The sequence below is a fragment of the Humulus lupulus genome, chromosome 5 (genome assembly GCF_963169125.1).
Source record: "Humulus lupulus chromosome 5, drHumLupu1.1, whole genome shotgun sequence".
Taxonomy (NCBI): domain Eukaryota; kingdom Viridiplantae; phylum Streptophyta; class Magnoliopsida; order Rosales; family Cannabaceae; genus Humulus; species Humulus lupulus.
In genome coordinates this window covers 29,313,288-29,332,662 of record NC_084797.1, presented here as the reverse complement: position 1 = coordinate 29,332,662, position 19,375 = coordinate 29,313,288, and the positions used below count along the sequence as shown (strand labels likewise).

The 19,375-nt window shown below is 34.5% G+C and overlaps 1 protein-coding gene across 2 annotated transcripts; it reads right to left on the bottom strand.

Annotated features, from left to right (window-relative positions):
• Positions 1–12,911: 12,911 nt before the first annotated feature.
• Positions 12,912–18,888, bottom strand: LOC133834693 (N6-adenosine-methyltransferase non-catalytic subunit MTB). Of its 2 annotated transcripts, none has more exons than XM_062264374.1 (7): positions 18,718–18,888; positions 15,400–18,087; positions 14,920–15,003; positions 14,714–14,818; positions 14,421–14,529; positions 14,014–14,165; positions 12,912–13,853 (listed from the first exon to the last, which is right to left on the bottom strand). In XM_062264374.1, exons 2-7 carry the CDS (start codon positions 18,073–18,075, stop codon positions 13,431–13,433), a joined length of 3,549 nt encoding a protein of 1,182 aa, XP_062120358.1. In that variant the 5' UTR covers positions 18,076–18,087; positions 18,718–18,888; the 3' UTR covers positions 12,912–13,430. The 2 variants fall into 2 exon arrangements, with proteins under 2 accessions (XP_062120358.1, XP_062120359.1); XM_062264375.1 differs by having other exon boundaries at positions 15,400–18,081; positions 18,718–18,886.
• Between the last annotated feature and the right edge of the window lie 487 nt (positions 18,889–19,375).

The following is a 19,375-nucleotide window of genomic DNA, read 5'->3' as shown; positions in this document are numbered from 1 at the left end:
TATTTTCTGGGAGGTTCAAAACCCAACTCCCAAAAGCTTGGTCCAGCCCTATCGTGATCCAGGATAATCTAACCATGGTTTCCCTAGAACGGTCCTGGAAAATTGGAACTTAAAGCTTAGGTTTATATTGAGTAAATTTAGTCTTGTAAACGGTTCAGACCGTTGGAACTTGAACCTCAAGTTCAAGATAAGTTAATCAAATAATTTCTACCTAAGTCATATTTTTAATGGTCCAGGTTGTTAGAACCTGAACATCAGAGTCAGGACAGATTAAGCAGATGACAGTTAATAACTCCTTAACGATCCAGGCCGTTGGAACCTGAAACTCATATTTGAAATAAGTTAATTAACTAAGTTATATCTGAGAAACCCATAACGGTACAGGGCATTGGAACCTGAACCATAGAGTCAAGATAAACCAGTTAAGTTATATTTGGTATGTCCAAGACGACCCAGACCGTCGAGACCAAAATTTTGGTTTCCCCTAATGGTCCTGACCATTGGAACCAAGACTCCACATTTAATCTTAATTCATGCTTAGTGGTAAAACACTTAGTGAATTTTTGAGAAAAATAAATGAATATAAAGCGGGATCCATTGGGAAAAGACAAAAACCAATGTAATAATAATAGGAACAGATAAGCAATTGTCTTAGACACAATTGCGCCCATAAAAAAAAGTAATAATAATATGTTTACAAAAACAGAGAAAAGGAGAGAGGGAGCCCCAAATTAAATTATAAAGGTTCAGGCTGTTGGAAAAAGCTTATACAGGATCTTTATTTATTTTCATGTATATCTAATATTAAACAAATTAATACGAGATAGCCTAAAACATGTTTCTAAAATCGAATTCAAAGAGAAACAAATAATATAATACTTACAGTATACACAGCGGAATTAAGAGTCCTTCCTTCAGTTTCTCTAACTCTTGTATCCTTTCTGTCGCAGAGTATTATCAAGAAACTGAACCGATCTTCTATTGTCTTCACGATCTTCCAATGTATCCTTAGAACCACCTAGACTAGTGTGGGCAATTCTCAACACATGAGATAGATATAGAGAGAAGAAAAGAAAATAACAAAGAGGCTTAGAAAAGGACTTGTGTTTAGAGAGAATATAAAACTATCAGAAAATCCGACTTATCAAAAACCCTTGTTTTGACTTCTCTATAAGCACTCCTTTTATAGACTCAATTAGGCAATTTAATTTAATTAAAAAATCAATAAAATAACAGCCATTTTGAAGCCCTAGGTCGAAATTATCATGGGCTATAGGCCCGTGAAATTTCCCATTTGATTATAAGCCCATTGGACTTAAAATCAAGGCATGTGTTATTTTCTATTGATTTAATTATTTAAATCCTTTATCAAATTAATTATTTATAATTTGAACCTTGATTTAAATTTATTTATTAATTTAGATACCAATTTATCTTAATTAATAAATCAGCCATAATTTCTCTTTTCTTGTCAAAATTACACAACTCTGTGAAACTATCCAAAATTGACCTGGTCAACTTTGATAATTCTAATTGATGATTAAATCAATTAATTGAGACTATCTAGATGATTTTATCCAATGTACAATGGGGGCCATGGGCCTATGAAATCAAGCTCCAATAAGTTTTCATAAATCTAACAAATAAATTTACTAACTTATTAATTCCTCGTGACTCCACTATAGACTTGGAATTGCACTCTTGAATTCATAGAACGCTCTATAACAAATATAGATACGCTATTAATTATCCATTGTTACAACCATAATTGTCACTCAATCCTCTATAGACGGTCTACAATGAGACAGGACTAAAATACTATTTTACCCCTCGTTGTATTTTATCCTTAAAACACTTAGTTCCTTGTAAATGATATTTTAGTAAACTAATTTAATTACTGAAATGAGATCTATATCATTTAACACCTTGAACCAAACTAAAAGGAAACCATCGTTTCACTTCTTCATCAGAAGCTATAGATGTTCATATCTATGATTAACACTCCCACTCAATTATACTACCGAGTTCCCAAGATGTAAGTATGGGCTAGTCCGTAGGGTAAGCTGGTAACGAACAAGTCAAAGAACTCAAATAATACAATCAGTTAGAATACTAACCACTCAGAATTGAGATTGAATTGACCTATGGTCAACTATATGATATGACTAGAATAGATAATAACGGTATGTTTACTTATCTTATCAACTGTCAATATCGGTCCTGTCCGATGTAACAAATACATCCGATCTTATCTACTTTGCTAATGTTCTGGAAAGAACATAACACTGTAATGTGTAAGTAGATCATATCGTAGATTGGCAAGTCAGTGTAAATCCGGTGCACTGACTAATCTTAGGACTAACTTATTTTGAGCATATAATCATATTTATATTCCACTGTGATTACGTCACTATAAATAAGATTAGCTATGTGCTCGGGATTTAATAGAAGTTTATATTAAACAAATAATCATGAAAATAAAACATGTGACCAAAGTGATTGACCAAGTCAAAAAATTATTTCTATTCTTTTATTGATAATAAAATGAGATTACAAAGAATTTGGAATTTAATTAGGGCATAAAACCCCAACATTCCTTGCCCTTACCTGCACCATAGAGCACCCGTGAGCCAAGGCCGAGCAAGAAACCTTCACAGCACAACATATAATCATTTATTTCAATAAATGCATAACCAATCAAACACAACAGACAATCCACAAGTTTCCATTAAAACTCACAACATCGGCCTAAGTCGTTCAAGGTGCGTTATCACGCACCAAGTTCACGGTCTTAACTGAGCGGGTGAGTACGCCACCCTTAGATGGCCATGCCATGGTGGCCCGCATTCAACATGCTTAATGTCGATCCTAGCCCTTGCCAATCCCAACCCTTGCCGTTCCCGACCCTTTCTGCTCCCTCACAAACATATATATGACGTAATAGTTACAAATATTTACACATAACACTAAGCACAATACAAGCACAGATAATCGAGCCATGCCCTGCTCTACGAACACAGACAATTTTCTTACCTTGAGTCCCCAGCAGATAGCGTATGGCAATCCCGAGCACGATCTCTATCCCTGAGCCCTAGCGGTATAACCTAGTCACAAGCAATAACAGATAACCATTAATCACATAGACTATTCAAGAGTTTCAAGGTATATTTCTAGCCTTCGGGATCTCGAATTCTACTAAACTGGGTAGTAGAATCGTTCCCGAGCCTTTAGGTTCGAGTTCCCGAGATTAAAACCCTTAATTGACCAATTTCCTCTATTTGAGTCGTGGAGCCCCTAGCAAGCGCCGCAACCCTCTACAAGTTAGAGGGTCCGAGCCCTTATTTCCCTAGACACGCGCCGCGACACAACCCACACAGACCCCCTTAGGCTTCTGAGTTCATGTGGGTCGCAGCGCTCCAAGAACAGCGTCGCGGTGTGACCCCGCGAACCCAGAAAAGTAGCGATTTCAGAAATCGTAAACTTCTCCCAAACCACTCCAAACTCGGTTTTTATCCCAAATAGACCACCCAAACAATTCCAACAATTCAGACACACAATAAATAACAACCTATAGCTTCTAAAATATCCCTAAACATCAAAATTCAAAACTCACCAAGAACACTTAAATAACTCAAGGTTAGAACTCCATACCTCTAAATCTCTCAGCGGAATTTGAATCCCCCCTAGCTACTGGTACTCCTAGCTGTCTCCAATTCTCAATCACCCTCAAATCTAATTCAGATCATCACTAAATTAAAAGCTCCAAGAATTCCACGCTGCCACCCTTTGAGATAAAACATAGAAGGAGAGAAAGAGAAAAAAATGTGAGAGAGTGTGTTTTTTGTGTTTCCTTTTGTTTTTCCTTAGCTTCTAGGGTCCTCTAGACTAACTAAGTCCAACCAAAGCTTAGCAAAGGACCAAAATGCCCCTCATTCTAAAGTTTCCCTTCAGTTCCCTCAAGGGTAAAACAGTCATTAGCCACATTTCCCGCTAATCCTCAAATTGTCTTATAATTCTCCAAATAATCTTGACATACCCAAATAATCATTTAATTGTTGGGAATTGTGCCCTGAAAGCATATGTAGTAGACATTGTTTTAAGAAATAATTAAATTGAATTTGTTGTGCATATATTTTATGGACTATATTATTCTGTGATAATATTAAGTAAATATCAGAAAAATTCCTAAGTTCATATATGTGATCTCAACCACGTATTGGTACGAGAGGATTGTGTTTGAGATAAATGAACTTAAATAGTTCGTTGTAAAATAAAGTTATGGAATCTTTAGATTAATTACTGCAAGTACGGTCCACTAGTATTATGAATACATGTGATCTAGATCCGAATTACTAGTGTAGTAGGATACTTAAGTGGAGGCGCTTTATATATTATAGAATATATATATATAACTGGACCATATATGTTTATTAGTACTTAGGTAAATACCTTTTCAAAATATTAATTAAATATATCAACTGATGATCATATACAAATAGATCTTAATCCTGAAGTTACTATGAACTTCTGTTTATGTTATATGAGTTCTTTGATTCACTCGTTAGGGTTTGTCAGAATGATCAGGCTAGAAACTTTTGTTTTGGGAACTCATTAATGTAAATGGCTAGGGACATAGTATACAGATAAGAAATTTATACCTTCTTGCAAGAGATTGAATAATGGTTCTCTTAAGGGTTGACTTTTGGGACTTAAAGGTTATTGAGCTCAAATTCATAATTTGGTTATGAATTAACCTTCACTAGTAAAGTCGATGGTACTTAAGAAAACAATATATAATTAAAAAGGTAAAACAGTAATTTTATTCCCGGTTAAGTATGAACCATTATTAGAGGGTTAATTTGTATGTAATGATTATATCAATGGACGTTTTATTGTTATAAAGTACTCAGTAAATGAAATGTCTATAATTACAAGAGTGCAATCTCATATTTATAGTGGAGTAATCATGAGATTAATAATCTTAAATTTATTGGAGCTTGGAAATTTAGGTCCATAGGTCCCCACAACGGCTCTATCAACACTATTCAAGGCAAAAGTTGATATAAATGGTAAAATGGTAAAAAGATATATTTAAGAAGAAATTTGTTCTTCGGGCCAAATATGTAATTATGTGATAATAGTGATTAATTAATTAATTCCAAATTAGTTGTAATTATCAAAATTAATTAATCATTAATTATTGTGTAATTTTCGAAATTATATATATATAATTAATTCTAATTTTTGAAATTAGAATAAAATAAATATTAAAATTTTGAAATTAATATTAAATTAAATTGGTTTTAATTAATTAGTAGAATTAATTAAATATCTTTATTTGAGTGGGAGATAATAATCTGACAAGTTCAAATTGGATTTGAATTTAAAAGATTAATATTTATTCAAATAATTAATTATATGTGATAATTAATTAAAAAGATAATAGATTCCATTTGAATTAATTATCAAGTTGTTGGATTTTATCTCATAAGGTAGTTTGAATAAATAATTGTAAAAAAAAATCTTGGACCCTATTTTCTAAGGAGCTACACGCACCAAGGAGTCCCAGGGACTCACTTGGGCATGTAGCACAGTAAAATATTAAGATTGGATTTTTCACTTCTATTTCTTTAATTAATTAATTAATGGATAAGTCAAAAGTTAGTTTTAATGTTTACATTATTAAAATAATTAAATAATAGTTGAGAAAATAAATTCCCCTATTTTATGGGGTATTGCACGACACACACAGTCCTGGCAGCATCCCAGGCCCCGACGCCTGCTCAATCGGCACCACGACCCCGTCGAGTCGCTGCCAGCCCCTGTCATGGCTTCCCACCATGCCTCCTGCCCTGCCGAGCCACATAGCCGCCGGCCCTAGGGTTTCAAAACCCTAGGGCTTGCATCTTTGTTATCTATTTAAATTATGGGCCTAATTTATTTTAAGCCCATAATTAAAATTGTTTTGTTTTGAATTAATTGTTTGAGCCCAAATTCAAAAGTGGGCCTAATAACTTGTTGGGCATTAAAGCCCAAGTTAATTATTCTTAAAATTTGTTTAAGATAATTAGAAGTTATTTTAATTCAAAATTAAATGAATAAATAACTTAATAGATCAAGACTACTTGTGAAGACCCAAAGCTGAAGATAGAGATCTCTTTAGGTTTTATTTAGTTTCTTACATTTTTGTGTATAATTTTGCAAGTGTTGTAATTTTTCTAGAAATACCCAAGACACCCGGCCCGCTTTTATTTATTTATTTAATTAGCATTTATTTATTTAAATGTTTGAATGTGATTAAATTGTTTGATACTTTATCATGTATTTTTTGACATGCCATACATATTACCCACACAATATTTAAAACTAGCATGCATCTCATATGAGTAGAAATATGCCTTAGGATTGTCATTTGTAATTATATGCTTTATGTGATGGACCATATAATAATAAATCTAGTTTTAACTAGTTCAATAGCATAAATTGATTTTAAAAGTAGTTTAATTTCTAGTATTTAATAAAATTATTTTATTAAATAATAAATGATATTCCTAGTAATTATAGAAAATTAAAATTGAATTAATTAGGGCATAGTTCTATAATTTTAATTTTGCTTGATTGGATTAGTAATTATTAGAATATCATTTGGTAAAAATAGATCACTTTATTTTTACAACCTAATTAAAAAGCATAGGATGTTTTGAGAAAACACATATTTTAAAATAGTGAGTGGGAGAGGGAGTTATGACAATAAGTCTCATGGTCTCCATTATTAGTTAGCACCGAGGTAACATGGAGAGGGCCTCGCGGAACCATTACTTGTGTCCCCCTACGGAAGGCTTCCGACTGTGTTATTCTCAAGGCAAACTTCTTTAAGAAAAGGATTAAATGATGTATTTCAAGTTTGACTGACCCCAAGGCACACTCTTGAGTTAAGCCATTGATCTAAAATAATGGGTTACACTCACAAGGTACATTAGGTTTTCGAGCAGACTAGTGTATCCTTGACCAAACAAGCGGTTGTTTATAAGTCAAAAGATAAATGTTGATTTGAGTTTTCAGTTATAAATTTGAGAACTTTTCTCAAAATTAATTTGGAATTAGTCTGACCTACCCTAAGGCTGGTCCATTAATGTTTAAATTAGTTAATCGTGGAATTAGTAATTATTTTTTTTATGTGTTCTTTGATTGTTGCATTCATGCATCATGTTTACTATTATGAAAATTATTGATATTTATTATATGCATAAATTCATTTTTGTTTATTTATTTATTTTTAGCTATCATGTTTAGCTCAAATCTTGTATCTTCTTTACTTGCTAATGAAAAGTTGACTGGTGAAAACTACATGAAATGGAAATCAAACATGAACATTGTATTAATATGTGAGAACCATAAATTTGTCTTGACTGAGGAGTCTCCTGAAGTCCCTCCCGCTACTGCTGCCAAAAATGCAAGGGAGAAGTTTGATAATTGGATATTATCAAACAACAAAGCAAAGTGTTATATGCTTGCAAGTATGAGCGATGTGCTCAGATTGAAGTTTGAAGGCACTTTCCAACTCTCCCTGAAAAGATACAGAACCAATCTCAGGCCTATTCTCTTGATCTCATGTGTTGAGTACATCAAGTTGAATAAGAAATATATCATCTTTTATTCTCTAAGTGCCCAAACACTTCTTGAGGTGTAGAGAACGCTGTGGAAGATCTTGGTGTGAGTACCTGGAAGTAGCTTGGATAGGAAGATCGTTTATTTTACGAAAAGATAGCAAGGACACTTGATAGGCATCAAGAGGTATGTTCTTTATTCTTTTCTTGTTTATGATTAATATATCTATATCAATGGATCCGCATATTTAAAAGTAGTTTAAATATGTTACAAAAATTTTGTTGTACACTGGGCCAACCCATCACACAATTCCGCAGCGTATTTGGAAACTCGTTCCTAACATTAATAACTACCCATCACCCGGTAAATCCCGAATACGTACTAAGTTTCCCAAAATACCCCTAGGCTCACCCCGAGCTGGGTATTTAACACCGTTGTGACTATTCTGCTTACTAGGATCGCCTCAGACCATACATCTCAAATGTATCCCCATAACACTGGGGTCTCGCTCATAACACATACATAATATAAATATACCCTCAACGAGTCAAAAATTACATATATGCCCTAATTTACAGAAACGGACCCACATGCATATTTAATACACATAAATATTCATAACTATTCACATTACCATATAAATCATTTATACCAAATAATCACACATATATTCAATTCATTCCACATATAAATTCGATTGTGCCCTCCTAGCACAGTAATTAAGGCACTCAGCCTTAATGGAAAATTTGGGCGTTACACTTTCCTTCTCTCCAAATCGATGTCAGTGTTTTGGGGTTGTTAACTCCCAGACCATTTGCATTAAAGCATCGAGTTGTGCTTGAATAACAGGGGCGACCAGTGGAACAGCTGTTGGTGCAGCGACTGGAAGTGCTGCAGCTTCATTTTGTGGTGCTGGAGGGATTACTGGTGCAACGGGTCCCACAACATTAGACCCATTACCTTCTCGAAGCTAATCAAGGACATCTCGTAAGTCATGTCCCCGTTTTTTGAGTCTATTAAAGACACTATTTCCTCTAGGTTGCCCTCCAACATTTTGACTATCTGCTCGAGGAGCACCAAGAGGTGGTCTTGTGGAACAAATGGTCCTTCAGGCTGCATATTATCCCGAGCAGGGAAGTTTTGAGGCCCAGGTGGCCTTGGCAAAAAAAAAAAAAAATTCCTGTCGGATACCCATCATTATGACGATCATCATAGTAATGGTTATCGTGGGGTTGGTAGTATCGACTATCCCCCCATCATCATCATAACCATCCCAGTAGGATGTTTGATCGCCTTGGTTTCCTATTAGCATGCCATCCACCTCTAGATAGTTGTCTACCACATCCTTGACCTTGGTCACGATTGGAAAACACTTGTTCATCTTGGTGGAGTTGATGACGTACTCCTGGTTGAGCTCCCCTGTTCGAGTGATGAATACGAGTTTGCCTAGGTGGAACTACTTGGTCTCAGGACCTTGCTGGTTGGGCAGGCTCTGGAACTCAACAATCTGGAGTCTAAGTTTTAGCATTTGCTCTGTCAGTGTGCTCAGGTTGAGGGTACACTGGTGAGTTCTTGCAGCTTGAGTTTGTTGTAAGACAACTTCTACCAGCCTTGTTGCTTTAGTGTTACGACGATCAACTTCTTGTTGACAAGCTTCAAGGGCTCGTTGTCGTTGATCCATCTAGACCTGAAAGTCTTGCCTTTGCTTATTCAGGGCTTCAACTATAGCTTCTTGGGTTGTTGCATAATTCTCATGCATGGCAACAAATTGCTCTTGCATTTGTCCCATAACTTCCTTCAGCTGCTCAATATCAGGGTTGAGGTCCTCCCCTAAGTCCACATGGGGCTCATCACGCCCAAATGCTCCTCGTGGAGGCAGGTCTCCAGGCGGAGGAACTTGCTGACTAGGGTGCAGAGGGGAAATATGACTACTCGAAGGGCATTCATATGGTCCAATGGTAGGGTTTCCCCCTTGTGGTTCCTGGCTTTTGTGTCTAGTAGTGATAGTCATTGATTCAGACAGATTGGTCGATTGTGATCTTGGATTTCAGGTCTCAATGAAAGCACCAAAATGTTCACCAACATTTTGGTTAGCGACACTAAGTCAAATTGAACGACATTAAATAATTTAAAGAACTAAAATCAAGTAAAACGACACAAAGGATTTGTAGTGGTTCGACCCAAGAATTTGTAATGACCTACGTCCACTTGCACATTTATTAATCAATAAGCTCTCAAACTCAAGATCAAGGAGAACAAGTTTCAACTGAGTTTCCTAAGCTTGAGAGAGAATATAATTCGATAGGGATTTTGTATGTAAATGAACATAAGAAAATAATGAATGTGAGATATTTGTATTTATTGAGTCTCTTAATGAGCCGTGGGTCGTACAAATGTGATCTAGGTCTTTCACGGTGTGGGATTGCTACAAATGATTACATATTTAAAAAGATACACAAAAGATATATTTAAATGTCGGTTACATAAATATCTCTTGAAATTCAAATCAATCTTGTTATTTTGGCATGTCTTTCGAGTAGAAGCCCTCTTCGAGCAGCCTTGTGAGGCTAGTGTACCATTGACCAAGCAATTTTGTTCAACCAGCTACCTTCGTGTTATAAACTTCAACCTCTTTAAGGCGAATAACTTCCTTCGTGTTGATTGAGCACACTCGAGAAACTCATGTATTTCGAGCAGTCCTCATTGATTCTTTGCTGCCACGTGTCCTCTTTACACGTCATGCCATCATGTCCATTTTTGGGTTAAACAAGAATAACTTTGTATGTAATTTTATCAAGTATTCAAAATTTAAAAAAATGAATTGTTTAAGGGAATATTCTCATTTGGTATCTTGTGTTTAAATAAAAATACATAGTTGTTATCTTATGTTTCCAATATTGGTCATTAAGTACCTTGTAATTTTACATTGTACATACTTTAGTACATTGTACCCAAATTTGGTCACAAGTTACAAAGTACCGAATGTGCATATTCTCATGAATAATATGGTACCTAATGACTATTATCGATAACAAAGAGTACCAAACTTTGTAAGATTTCAAATTACAAAGTATTCAATAATCATTATTGAGGACATAGGGCATAAAAGTTGTATTTCGTTAAAACACAAAATATTAAATGAGTATATTCTAATTTTTAAATGGTAAATCACAAATTGTAACTTTGAGTGTATGGTCACAAAACAAGAACAAATATATTTCATACCGAACACAATATGATTAAGAAGAAGTTATATGTAGTACTCAGATTTAGTTAGCCTCTTTATTTTCACCAAAAAATTTAAAACTATTAATTAATATCCATTTTTTTTAATCACACTACCTATTTTTTTTTTTTTAGGATTTAAAATGTAAACCACAACCCTTTGAAATGTAAATCAAGACCATTTAAAATGTAAACTATAATCCTTTAAAACATAAGCTACTAGGTTTTAAAATGTAAACTACAAACTAAAAATGTAAAACACAGTGATATTTTACTCAAGGTCTCTAACGTGGGTATTAATTATAAAAATAAAATATGTAACTAATGGAAGCCAGCCTATAAGGATAAGAGGGGCCAAGTAAAAGACAAGCCTAGAGTACAATAGTTGATGTGCCAAGTAAAAGACAAGCCTAGAATGAACTCATGAATGTGGGAATGAAAATTATTCAATGTAAAAAAAATATAAAGTATACAATTTTGGGAGGGCGATCGCCCCTTCTATGCGACAAGTGGTTCATCTACAATATGTGGCTATTTATGATTAATGAATGATAAAAGTGGGTATGATTAATAATACAAATTTGAATGAACTGAAGCTAAATATACTAACACAACACGACTCGATTAACATCTACTTACTAGGCTCTTTAAAACATGGGCACAATTTGCTTTTGATTTTTTTTTTTTTTTTTGTAATAGACGCATTTTGTAGATGGAGTGATTAAAAAATACTAATATACATTATACTTTATATGGATATAACATTGACTCATATTGAGTCAAATACTAAAATATCATATAAATAAATATGGTAATATAATATCAAAACATTATTAGGGGTGAATATAGTAAATATATTTATTAATTTATTGTTATTGATCAAAATAAATACTAAATAAATATAATTATTAAAGTATGCATTGAAATGTGAATATATGCATTTGGTATTTTGTGTTTTATCGAAATATAAACTTGATATCTTATGTTTTTAATAATGCTCATCTGGTACCGTGTAATTTGAAATTGTACATATTTAGTACTCTGGACTCAAATTTGAACAATACAATTTTATCAATATGACCAAACTGTCATCAGTTATACATAATTAACTAATTAAATTTGAATTTGAAACTCATATAATTGATGATAATTTGGTCATATTGATAAAATTTAAGTCTGGGTACTATATATGTACAATTTTAAATTACAGAGTATCAAATGAGTGTTATTGAAAACATAAGGTATCAAGTATGTATTTCGATAAAACACAGGAGACCAAATAAGTATTTATAAAATTGAAAGTCAGCGTATGCAACAAAATATTATCTTACAAAATTTAGTAAATCTTGTACTAAAAGAATTCTTAGGACATTGTTTTCAACAATAGTATCTTTAGTATTTTGATTGATTATAAACAGGGATATTGGTGACAATAATACCCAAAAAAATTTAAAAGTTACAATTTAATACCCAAATCTTTTTTTTACGGTAATAATACATAAATCTACAATTTTTGTGTAACCGTTAATACTCACTGTTAAGTATCCACGTGTCATATTTTTATTAGTCTAATTGGCGGCGATAATACCTAAATATTTTCTAAAGTTACACTTTAATACTCAAATTTTTTTTTAGTAATACATAAATCTACAATTTTTGTGCAACCGTTAGTACTCATTGTTAACAATCCGCTAAGTATCCACGTCACACATGAATTTTAGGATGATTCTAGACTAAATTATTTACATTATTTAAATATTATAAAAAATAGTTTAAATTTTAAAAAATCTTCAGATTATTAAAAACTAATTAATACTATGGATTTTGGAATGATTTTGATTTTCAATTTTAATTTTTAGAATTTGTAAATTTTAGTTTTATTAATTAGTTTTTAATATCTTTTAGATTTTCTAAAATTTAAAATGATTTTTTATAGTATTTAAAAAATTTAACAATATTGGCAGCTATAATATCTAAATCCTTTCAAAAGTTACACTTTAATTTAGAGTATAAAAGTGTATTACTTAGATACTTAACGAACAATGAGTACTAACGGTTACACTATTGGGCCAATATCCTTAGAAATATAATAATTGATATATCTTTGACAGCCAACATTGTCAATGGCTTAATAAGTCTGTTGATCATTTAAATTTGACGGTAAACAATTCCACTTTCATACAGATTGTTGGATTGATGAAAGACCATTGATAGTTTATTAAATTGTTTATAAAATAATGAATAAAAGTATTTATTAAACCAAATACTCATGAACGTATCAGTTTCATCATTCATGAAGCCTTGTAATGCAGTTTCCCTGGAAAAATTTAGTAAGCCCGAGTCAAAAACTAGCGATGAGTCAGGCAGAATGACAAACCACGGGCTCAAATCATCTTGGATTGGGTTGAAAGTATTTACAACTTCATTTATATATATAAAAAAAAATAAAAAAAATAAAAAATTATCATGTGAGGAACAAGGATTTATAAATGTAAAATTTTCTCATTTTTTCTTTTATTTTTTCTATTTTCATTTAAATAATAATAAGGGGAAGAAAAAAATAACATACTACATCGAGTTCGGAGCACATTTTTGTGTTACAACAAATTCATTTGTCTGTGAGACTCAAAATCTACATATTCTCCGTTTGGACGGCCATTGTAGCCATACATATCAAAAATCTTATCATCGGAAGGGATGTTGCCCTCTCGACCTTTGAAACCCTCAGCCCAAGCACCTGGGTTTGAGGCATTGGAACTAGCCTCTTGGTTTATACTTATAGCCGCTAGATTTTGTGGCGAATTTCCAGCCCTTCTATTGGTTGAATTAGCAGAGGTCAGAGAAATCGACACTGATGGTTGTTGCTGCAGTTGCTGCTGATTTTTCATCGGTGACTTGGGTCGAAGAGACTCAATTTCTGGGGTTGTCACAACCAGATGGGGTGCCTCGGGAGGTGGATTACGTCCACCGCCTCCTTGCCAAACTTTTCCATCCTTGTCAGAAAAGTTCCTGATATATGCCTGTATATCATGCAAATCACAAGTCAAATTCTCACTAAAAAAACAGCCAGTTGAACAATAGAATGGTTTAGTCGATAACATAAAGATGATTTCATCAATCCATACAAGATGAAATTTGATAATGTTAATGTGCATTATATAATAAACCAGAAGTCTGTACCTCATTATTAAAATTCGATGACGACAGTTCTTTACCAACAGTCAACCAACCAGACCGAATATTATGATCCTCACCAAAAAGCTCAAGCCTCCTCCGGCCAAGGGCAAAATGTTCAATAATCCTATACATGTCTTCGGGTTTTTCGGTTGAACCTGCAAAATTCCAAGCAATAAAATTGTGCACTCATTGCATTAGATGACATTTCAATTTTTGGATACCAAAAACGTAGAGGTACTGCTCAGAAACTGAGAGCACATGAATTTCTGACTAGGGCAAGAGATTACAGTTATGCAATATTTACAGTACAAAACCCAACCATATAGACAAGATACAAGATAAAATCACCATTCAACACACATCATCCAAATGAATGAAAACCACAACATAGATGTAAATGAAATACTAACCATAAGGTGGTTCCTCAGCAATTATTACATCAGTATCAATGTTAGCATGGATTATATGACCATCAGTGCTTCGACGAACTGTGCCTTTTATCCCCATCAAGCAGTGCTCCTTCATCAAATTAATAACACAATAAAATATTTAAAAAACTGAGCTTTACTTGTTCAAGTTAACTTTTCATGTATCTAAAAGAAATTGAAAAAAAATATTAAGATATACAGAGCATTCAATATATACAAAATCGTGTGACAAATGAAGTTGCTGATTTCCGCATTAGAAAACATCACAAACCAACCTTTGAATGCTGAAACAGAGTGTGAGAATCATGCCGCAATCCTGGAGTTGCATTACTTTTGTTGGTCTTTACCCAACAAATATCTTCACATCTACGGAATCCCCACTGCGGAAACATATTACATACTTTCAGTAACAAATGTATATTTGGTAATGAAAGATGACAATCTACAAATATATCGCAGTCCTAAAGGTCTAAGAAAACACCTTCTTCAGACATTGACGGCCCTGCTCAAGTCCAACACCATCACCCACCCAGAGGAAAATAAAAGAAGGAGTGTCTGCTATTGCCTGTGAATACAACAAACAAATAAATAAAGAATAAAGTTTTAAAAAAAAAGGATGTCAAAACAAAAAGTTAATTTGCAAGAACATTAATAAGAAATGAAAGAAAAAAATATCAAGTACTTGTAATTAGAAATGAAACAGAAAGAATGATAACCACAGGATGGTTCGCAAGCAATTGAAACAAGACATGTTTCCAAGGCAGAAGTAGCAAATTTTTTATATGGTACTACCAGATACTGTACCATTATTTTACCATTTAGCAGTAAACAAAGAAAATGGGGGAGAAAAAACAAGATAAACATTTGATATCAACTTGTGAATATAGGCGCAAATATGACAATTTACTTAACCAACACAATAAGCACAGTTTCCATAAAATGTAGTTGTACAACAAATTACCTCAATCTTAAGATTCATTATTTCTTCAAATGTCCAGTACTCCATATGGTCAGCCACCCCAGGAGCACGATGCACATACTCCTCCCAAGGAGGGTCAACAAGGATGACATCAAACTTGGTCCCAAAATACTCCGGTGACAGCTCAAACTCTTTCAGGTCGCATTGAAAATACATGGGAGGAGAAGCAGATTTAGCCACAATTTCATCCTTTTTCTGTATGAGTTCCCTCAACTTGGGGTAATCCTCCACGACATTGGTAAGCTCTAGCTCTCTAATAAAATTCTGGGGTCGCATACCAGTGTCAACAAAATTTTGGGAGTAATCATTTTGCTCACCCCTGGAAGGAGCTTTACCAGGAGGTCCATTACCTTTGGAAGGAGCCCAGCCACCAGGACTTTTATCGGCTGGAGTTCCACGACCCATTGGTCCAGAAGCATTGAAATTGGGGCCAGACATGCTAGAAGGACCTCCTCTTCCAGGGCCTGATTGATTAAAATACATTGCAGGATTGGCTGCAGACCCCATATTAGGGGGAAATCTCGGACCTGATGGCCCCGGAGGAACAGCTAACATATTCATATCAACACCTCGAGCACCAGGCCAAACAGGTGGACTAAATGGTGGGATAAAGACACCAGGGGAAATTGGTGGAACTGGAGCTGGTGACATGCTAGGATTAAGTTGCTGCATGGGTCCTGGTGGAGGCATTCCAAGATGTCCAAATGGTGATCCCATAATTGGCAGAGGGATTGCAACCTGTTGACCATCTCTTCCAGAAGGTCTGCCTCTTCCTCCTCTCCCAAGTCTACCTCCTTTTATTCCTTGTAGAGAAGCTCTATTGAATGATCCCTGCTCTTGGCTTCCATAAGGAGGTTGTGAACCACCACTAGAACTTTGACCACCACCACTGCGACCAGACATTGCACCTTTTTGGCCTCGGCCCTTTCCTCCATGGAAATCAAAGTCATCCCTCCATGAATTTTGATCTCGCATACCATCATCTGGATACCTCTCCTTTACACCTTCACCAGGCGGCCCAGAAGTAAACTCAGACCTTCTAGATCGTTCATCTTGCAAATATCCCCATTCTTCATCATTAGGGGCTGATTTTCCATCAGATTGCTGACCAGCTTCAGTTCTCCTAGAAAAGTTGGATCCAGAATCTGCTCTTCCATAATCTAAAGGTTTGGTTTGGATCTCAATCACATCATAATTTTCATTCGAAATTCCAAAGTTTGAGGATGTTTTCACAGCTTCACCCCTACTTCCATCTTTTCTATTACCAGATCGACCATGAGGCCTTTCATTTTGCCTTTCACTGTCACCCCTCTCACGACCATGTCTTGGAATTTCCCATTCTCTTCCATGCTCATAACCAACATCCCCATTTTTAGAGTCTTTATCATTATCACTGCTCTGTCTTCTTTTCCAATTTTCTTTGGAAGATTCACGGTCCCTAGTTCGCTCATTCCAACTCTCATCCCTGCTTTTTGACCGATCATCCTTATAAACATCCTTTTCAAGTTCCTTCCGCTTAAAACTTCTTTCATGCTCCATATCAGAATACTCTAAATCATGATGACGCTTCCCACTTCTCTCTGGAGTCCTAGACCTGTTTGCATTACCCACCTCTCTTGATCCTTTATCTTTTGTCCATGCATTTCCATCTTCATCTGCATTAGAGGATCTTTCTCGGTTTTCAGGAACATCACGAGTAGAAGTTCTCTGCTGCTTATGCTTCTCAACTTTCTCCCTTCCCGATATATCTTCACGAGTAATGGGACTACCCCTACTATCTTCTTCCAGCGGTTCTGACCTGCCTTTACTCTTACTTCTCTCTGTATCCGCTTTTCTGTCTTCTCTGTTATTAGATTTAGTGCCTCTTTCACTAATTGAATCTGCAACTCGGCTTCTACCATCACTGGTTTCATTTCTGGTAGATGCACTTTTGTCTCTAGAACTTTCATACTTGGGATCAGAAGCCTTACCACTTTTTGAATCAGCTCTTTCAGAAATACTCTCTTCTGCTTTCTTGACAACATCTGTTTCATCCCATCTTCTTCTGGTGCTTCTTGAATGTTCTGTCAATCCATGACTCTTCTCTCGACCGCTTTCCTTCTTGTCTGAATACTTAGATTCTCTATCCAGCATCTTCTCAGGCTCTGCATCATGTGACTTTTCTTCTTTGCATTTACTTTTACTTTGAGAACTTTCATTATCTGTATTCTTCAAATTCACTTTCCTTCTCTCAGTTTCATCAACTCGACTTTTCCCTTTATTCCCTGACTTGTCTCCACCATCTTGCTTGTTCTCTAACTCTCCGTCCTGGTACCAACTGCTCAATTTTTCCAAGCTGCTTTCTTCTTGCTTTTTCTTCACGTGCTTAGTACGCAAATCTTTTCTCGAGTCATAATCGTCTTCTTCACTATCAGCTCTGCTTGAGCCACCAGATTTTTTTCTACCGTCATTTCTGTCCCCATAACTTTTTCTTCTACTATTACCATCAAACCCGTCAATTTCCTCTCCAGTACCAGACTTTCTTGACCTACTTGACCTGTGTTTCCTCTTATCAGCGCCATCCCAGTCATCATCATCGCCAGCCCTATCACTCTTCACATCTGAGCCATCATCCATGTCTCGTTTCGTGTAACTCCGACTGTGTTCAGGTGAATCCATAAGAACCTGAGTCTTCAAACAACAATAAGTCACTTCCTCTTTCTTCTATTGAATTTACATACGAACCATATCCATAATGTATAAAAAATTATTATCTCTATTATTATTTTATAAATGTAACGAAATTATACGACACCCAGATTTCAGAATAGAAAGAATTTACTCACATTCATGATATATTATTGATCCATTTAAACACAGCAATAACTGACCATTATCCTTGCACCCAAAGAGAGTGAACAACTAAAAGGAACCAAATTTCAGAAAGCAAAAAGACTATATATATATATATAGATAGAGAGAGAGAGAGTAAATTATTATAAAAAATAATAATAAATCAGCATTGGCCATAACAAGCTAAAACAAAACACATTTATCCACTTAATACCCAAAAAAAAAAAAAAACTCCACGCTTGAATCCAATCATCGCACCAACCCAAAAACAAAATCACACAGATTCTCATGTCTCCCACACCATCAAATCCAGAGTTGAAAGTTAATACTGATACAGATCGTTTACCTCTAAATTACTGAAGTTTCACAGGTACATACATGGAATTAGAATGCATAAATGCACGACAGCGAAACCCTAAAAAGAAATTTCCAAAGTACAAACCAGAGAGTAGAGGGAGAGAGAAATACCCGAAACAGAGTATAAACCCTAGGAAGGTTGAGAATAGGGTCTTCGGGTTCGGGGTGTGTTTGGGTGAGTGTTGCTGCTACGGAAAGACTCAGGTAGGACGACGACGAAGACCACCCCTATTAATCTGCTCTTTTCTCACTACCAAACCTTTCTATTCTTTCTACCCTAAACTAAAACAAAAGTACCAACTTATATACCCAAAATAATAATAATTCTAATTTAAATCTAATTAGCCGACCTAATCAAAATTACTATATGATTATGTATATCTTATTTAAAAAATAAATAAATGAACTAATGATTCAAAAAACACTGCCTATCTTTTAAAATAAAAACAATCTTTGGTTTGGTTTTACTTTTGAAACATTTAAATTTAATATATGCAGTTTAGTGATTTTATTCTCATTTATATTAGATTATATTTGAACTTGATATTTGTAGGAGAATATAACAATTTTTTTAAAATGTTTTTATTTAAAAAAAAAATACGAAAAGTGATAATTCAAATTGAGAATAAATAAATATAATTCGTAATGATAGAATACGAAATATATTCTTAAAGCCAATATTACGTCAAAAGAGATAATTCGAATATGATATTAGATATTTAATAAGTCAAATGACAAAAAAAATTATGAAATAAAGTTAAGTTGACCC

Bases quoted from the DNA above. Each gene is read 5' to 3' on its own strand.
- LOC133834693 (XM_062264374.1), bottom strand. From the start codon at position 18,075: ATGGATTCACCTGAACACAGTCGGAGTTACACGAAACGAGACATGGAT. The intron at 14,819-14,919 runs GTGTTTTCTTAG...ATGTTTCCGCAG, and splicing joins GCCGTCAATGTCTGAAGAAG to TGGGGATTCCGTAGATGTGA. The intron at 13,854-14,013 runs GTACAGACTTCT...CATGATATACAG, and splicing joins CATCGAATTTTAATAATGAG to GCATATATCAGGAACTTTTC.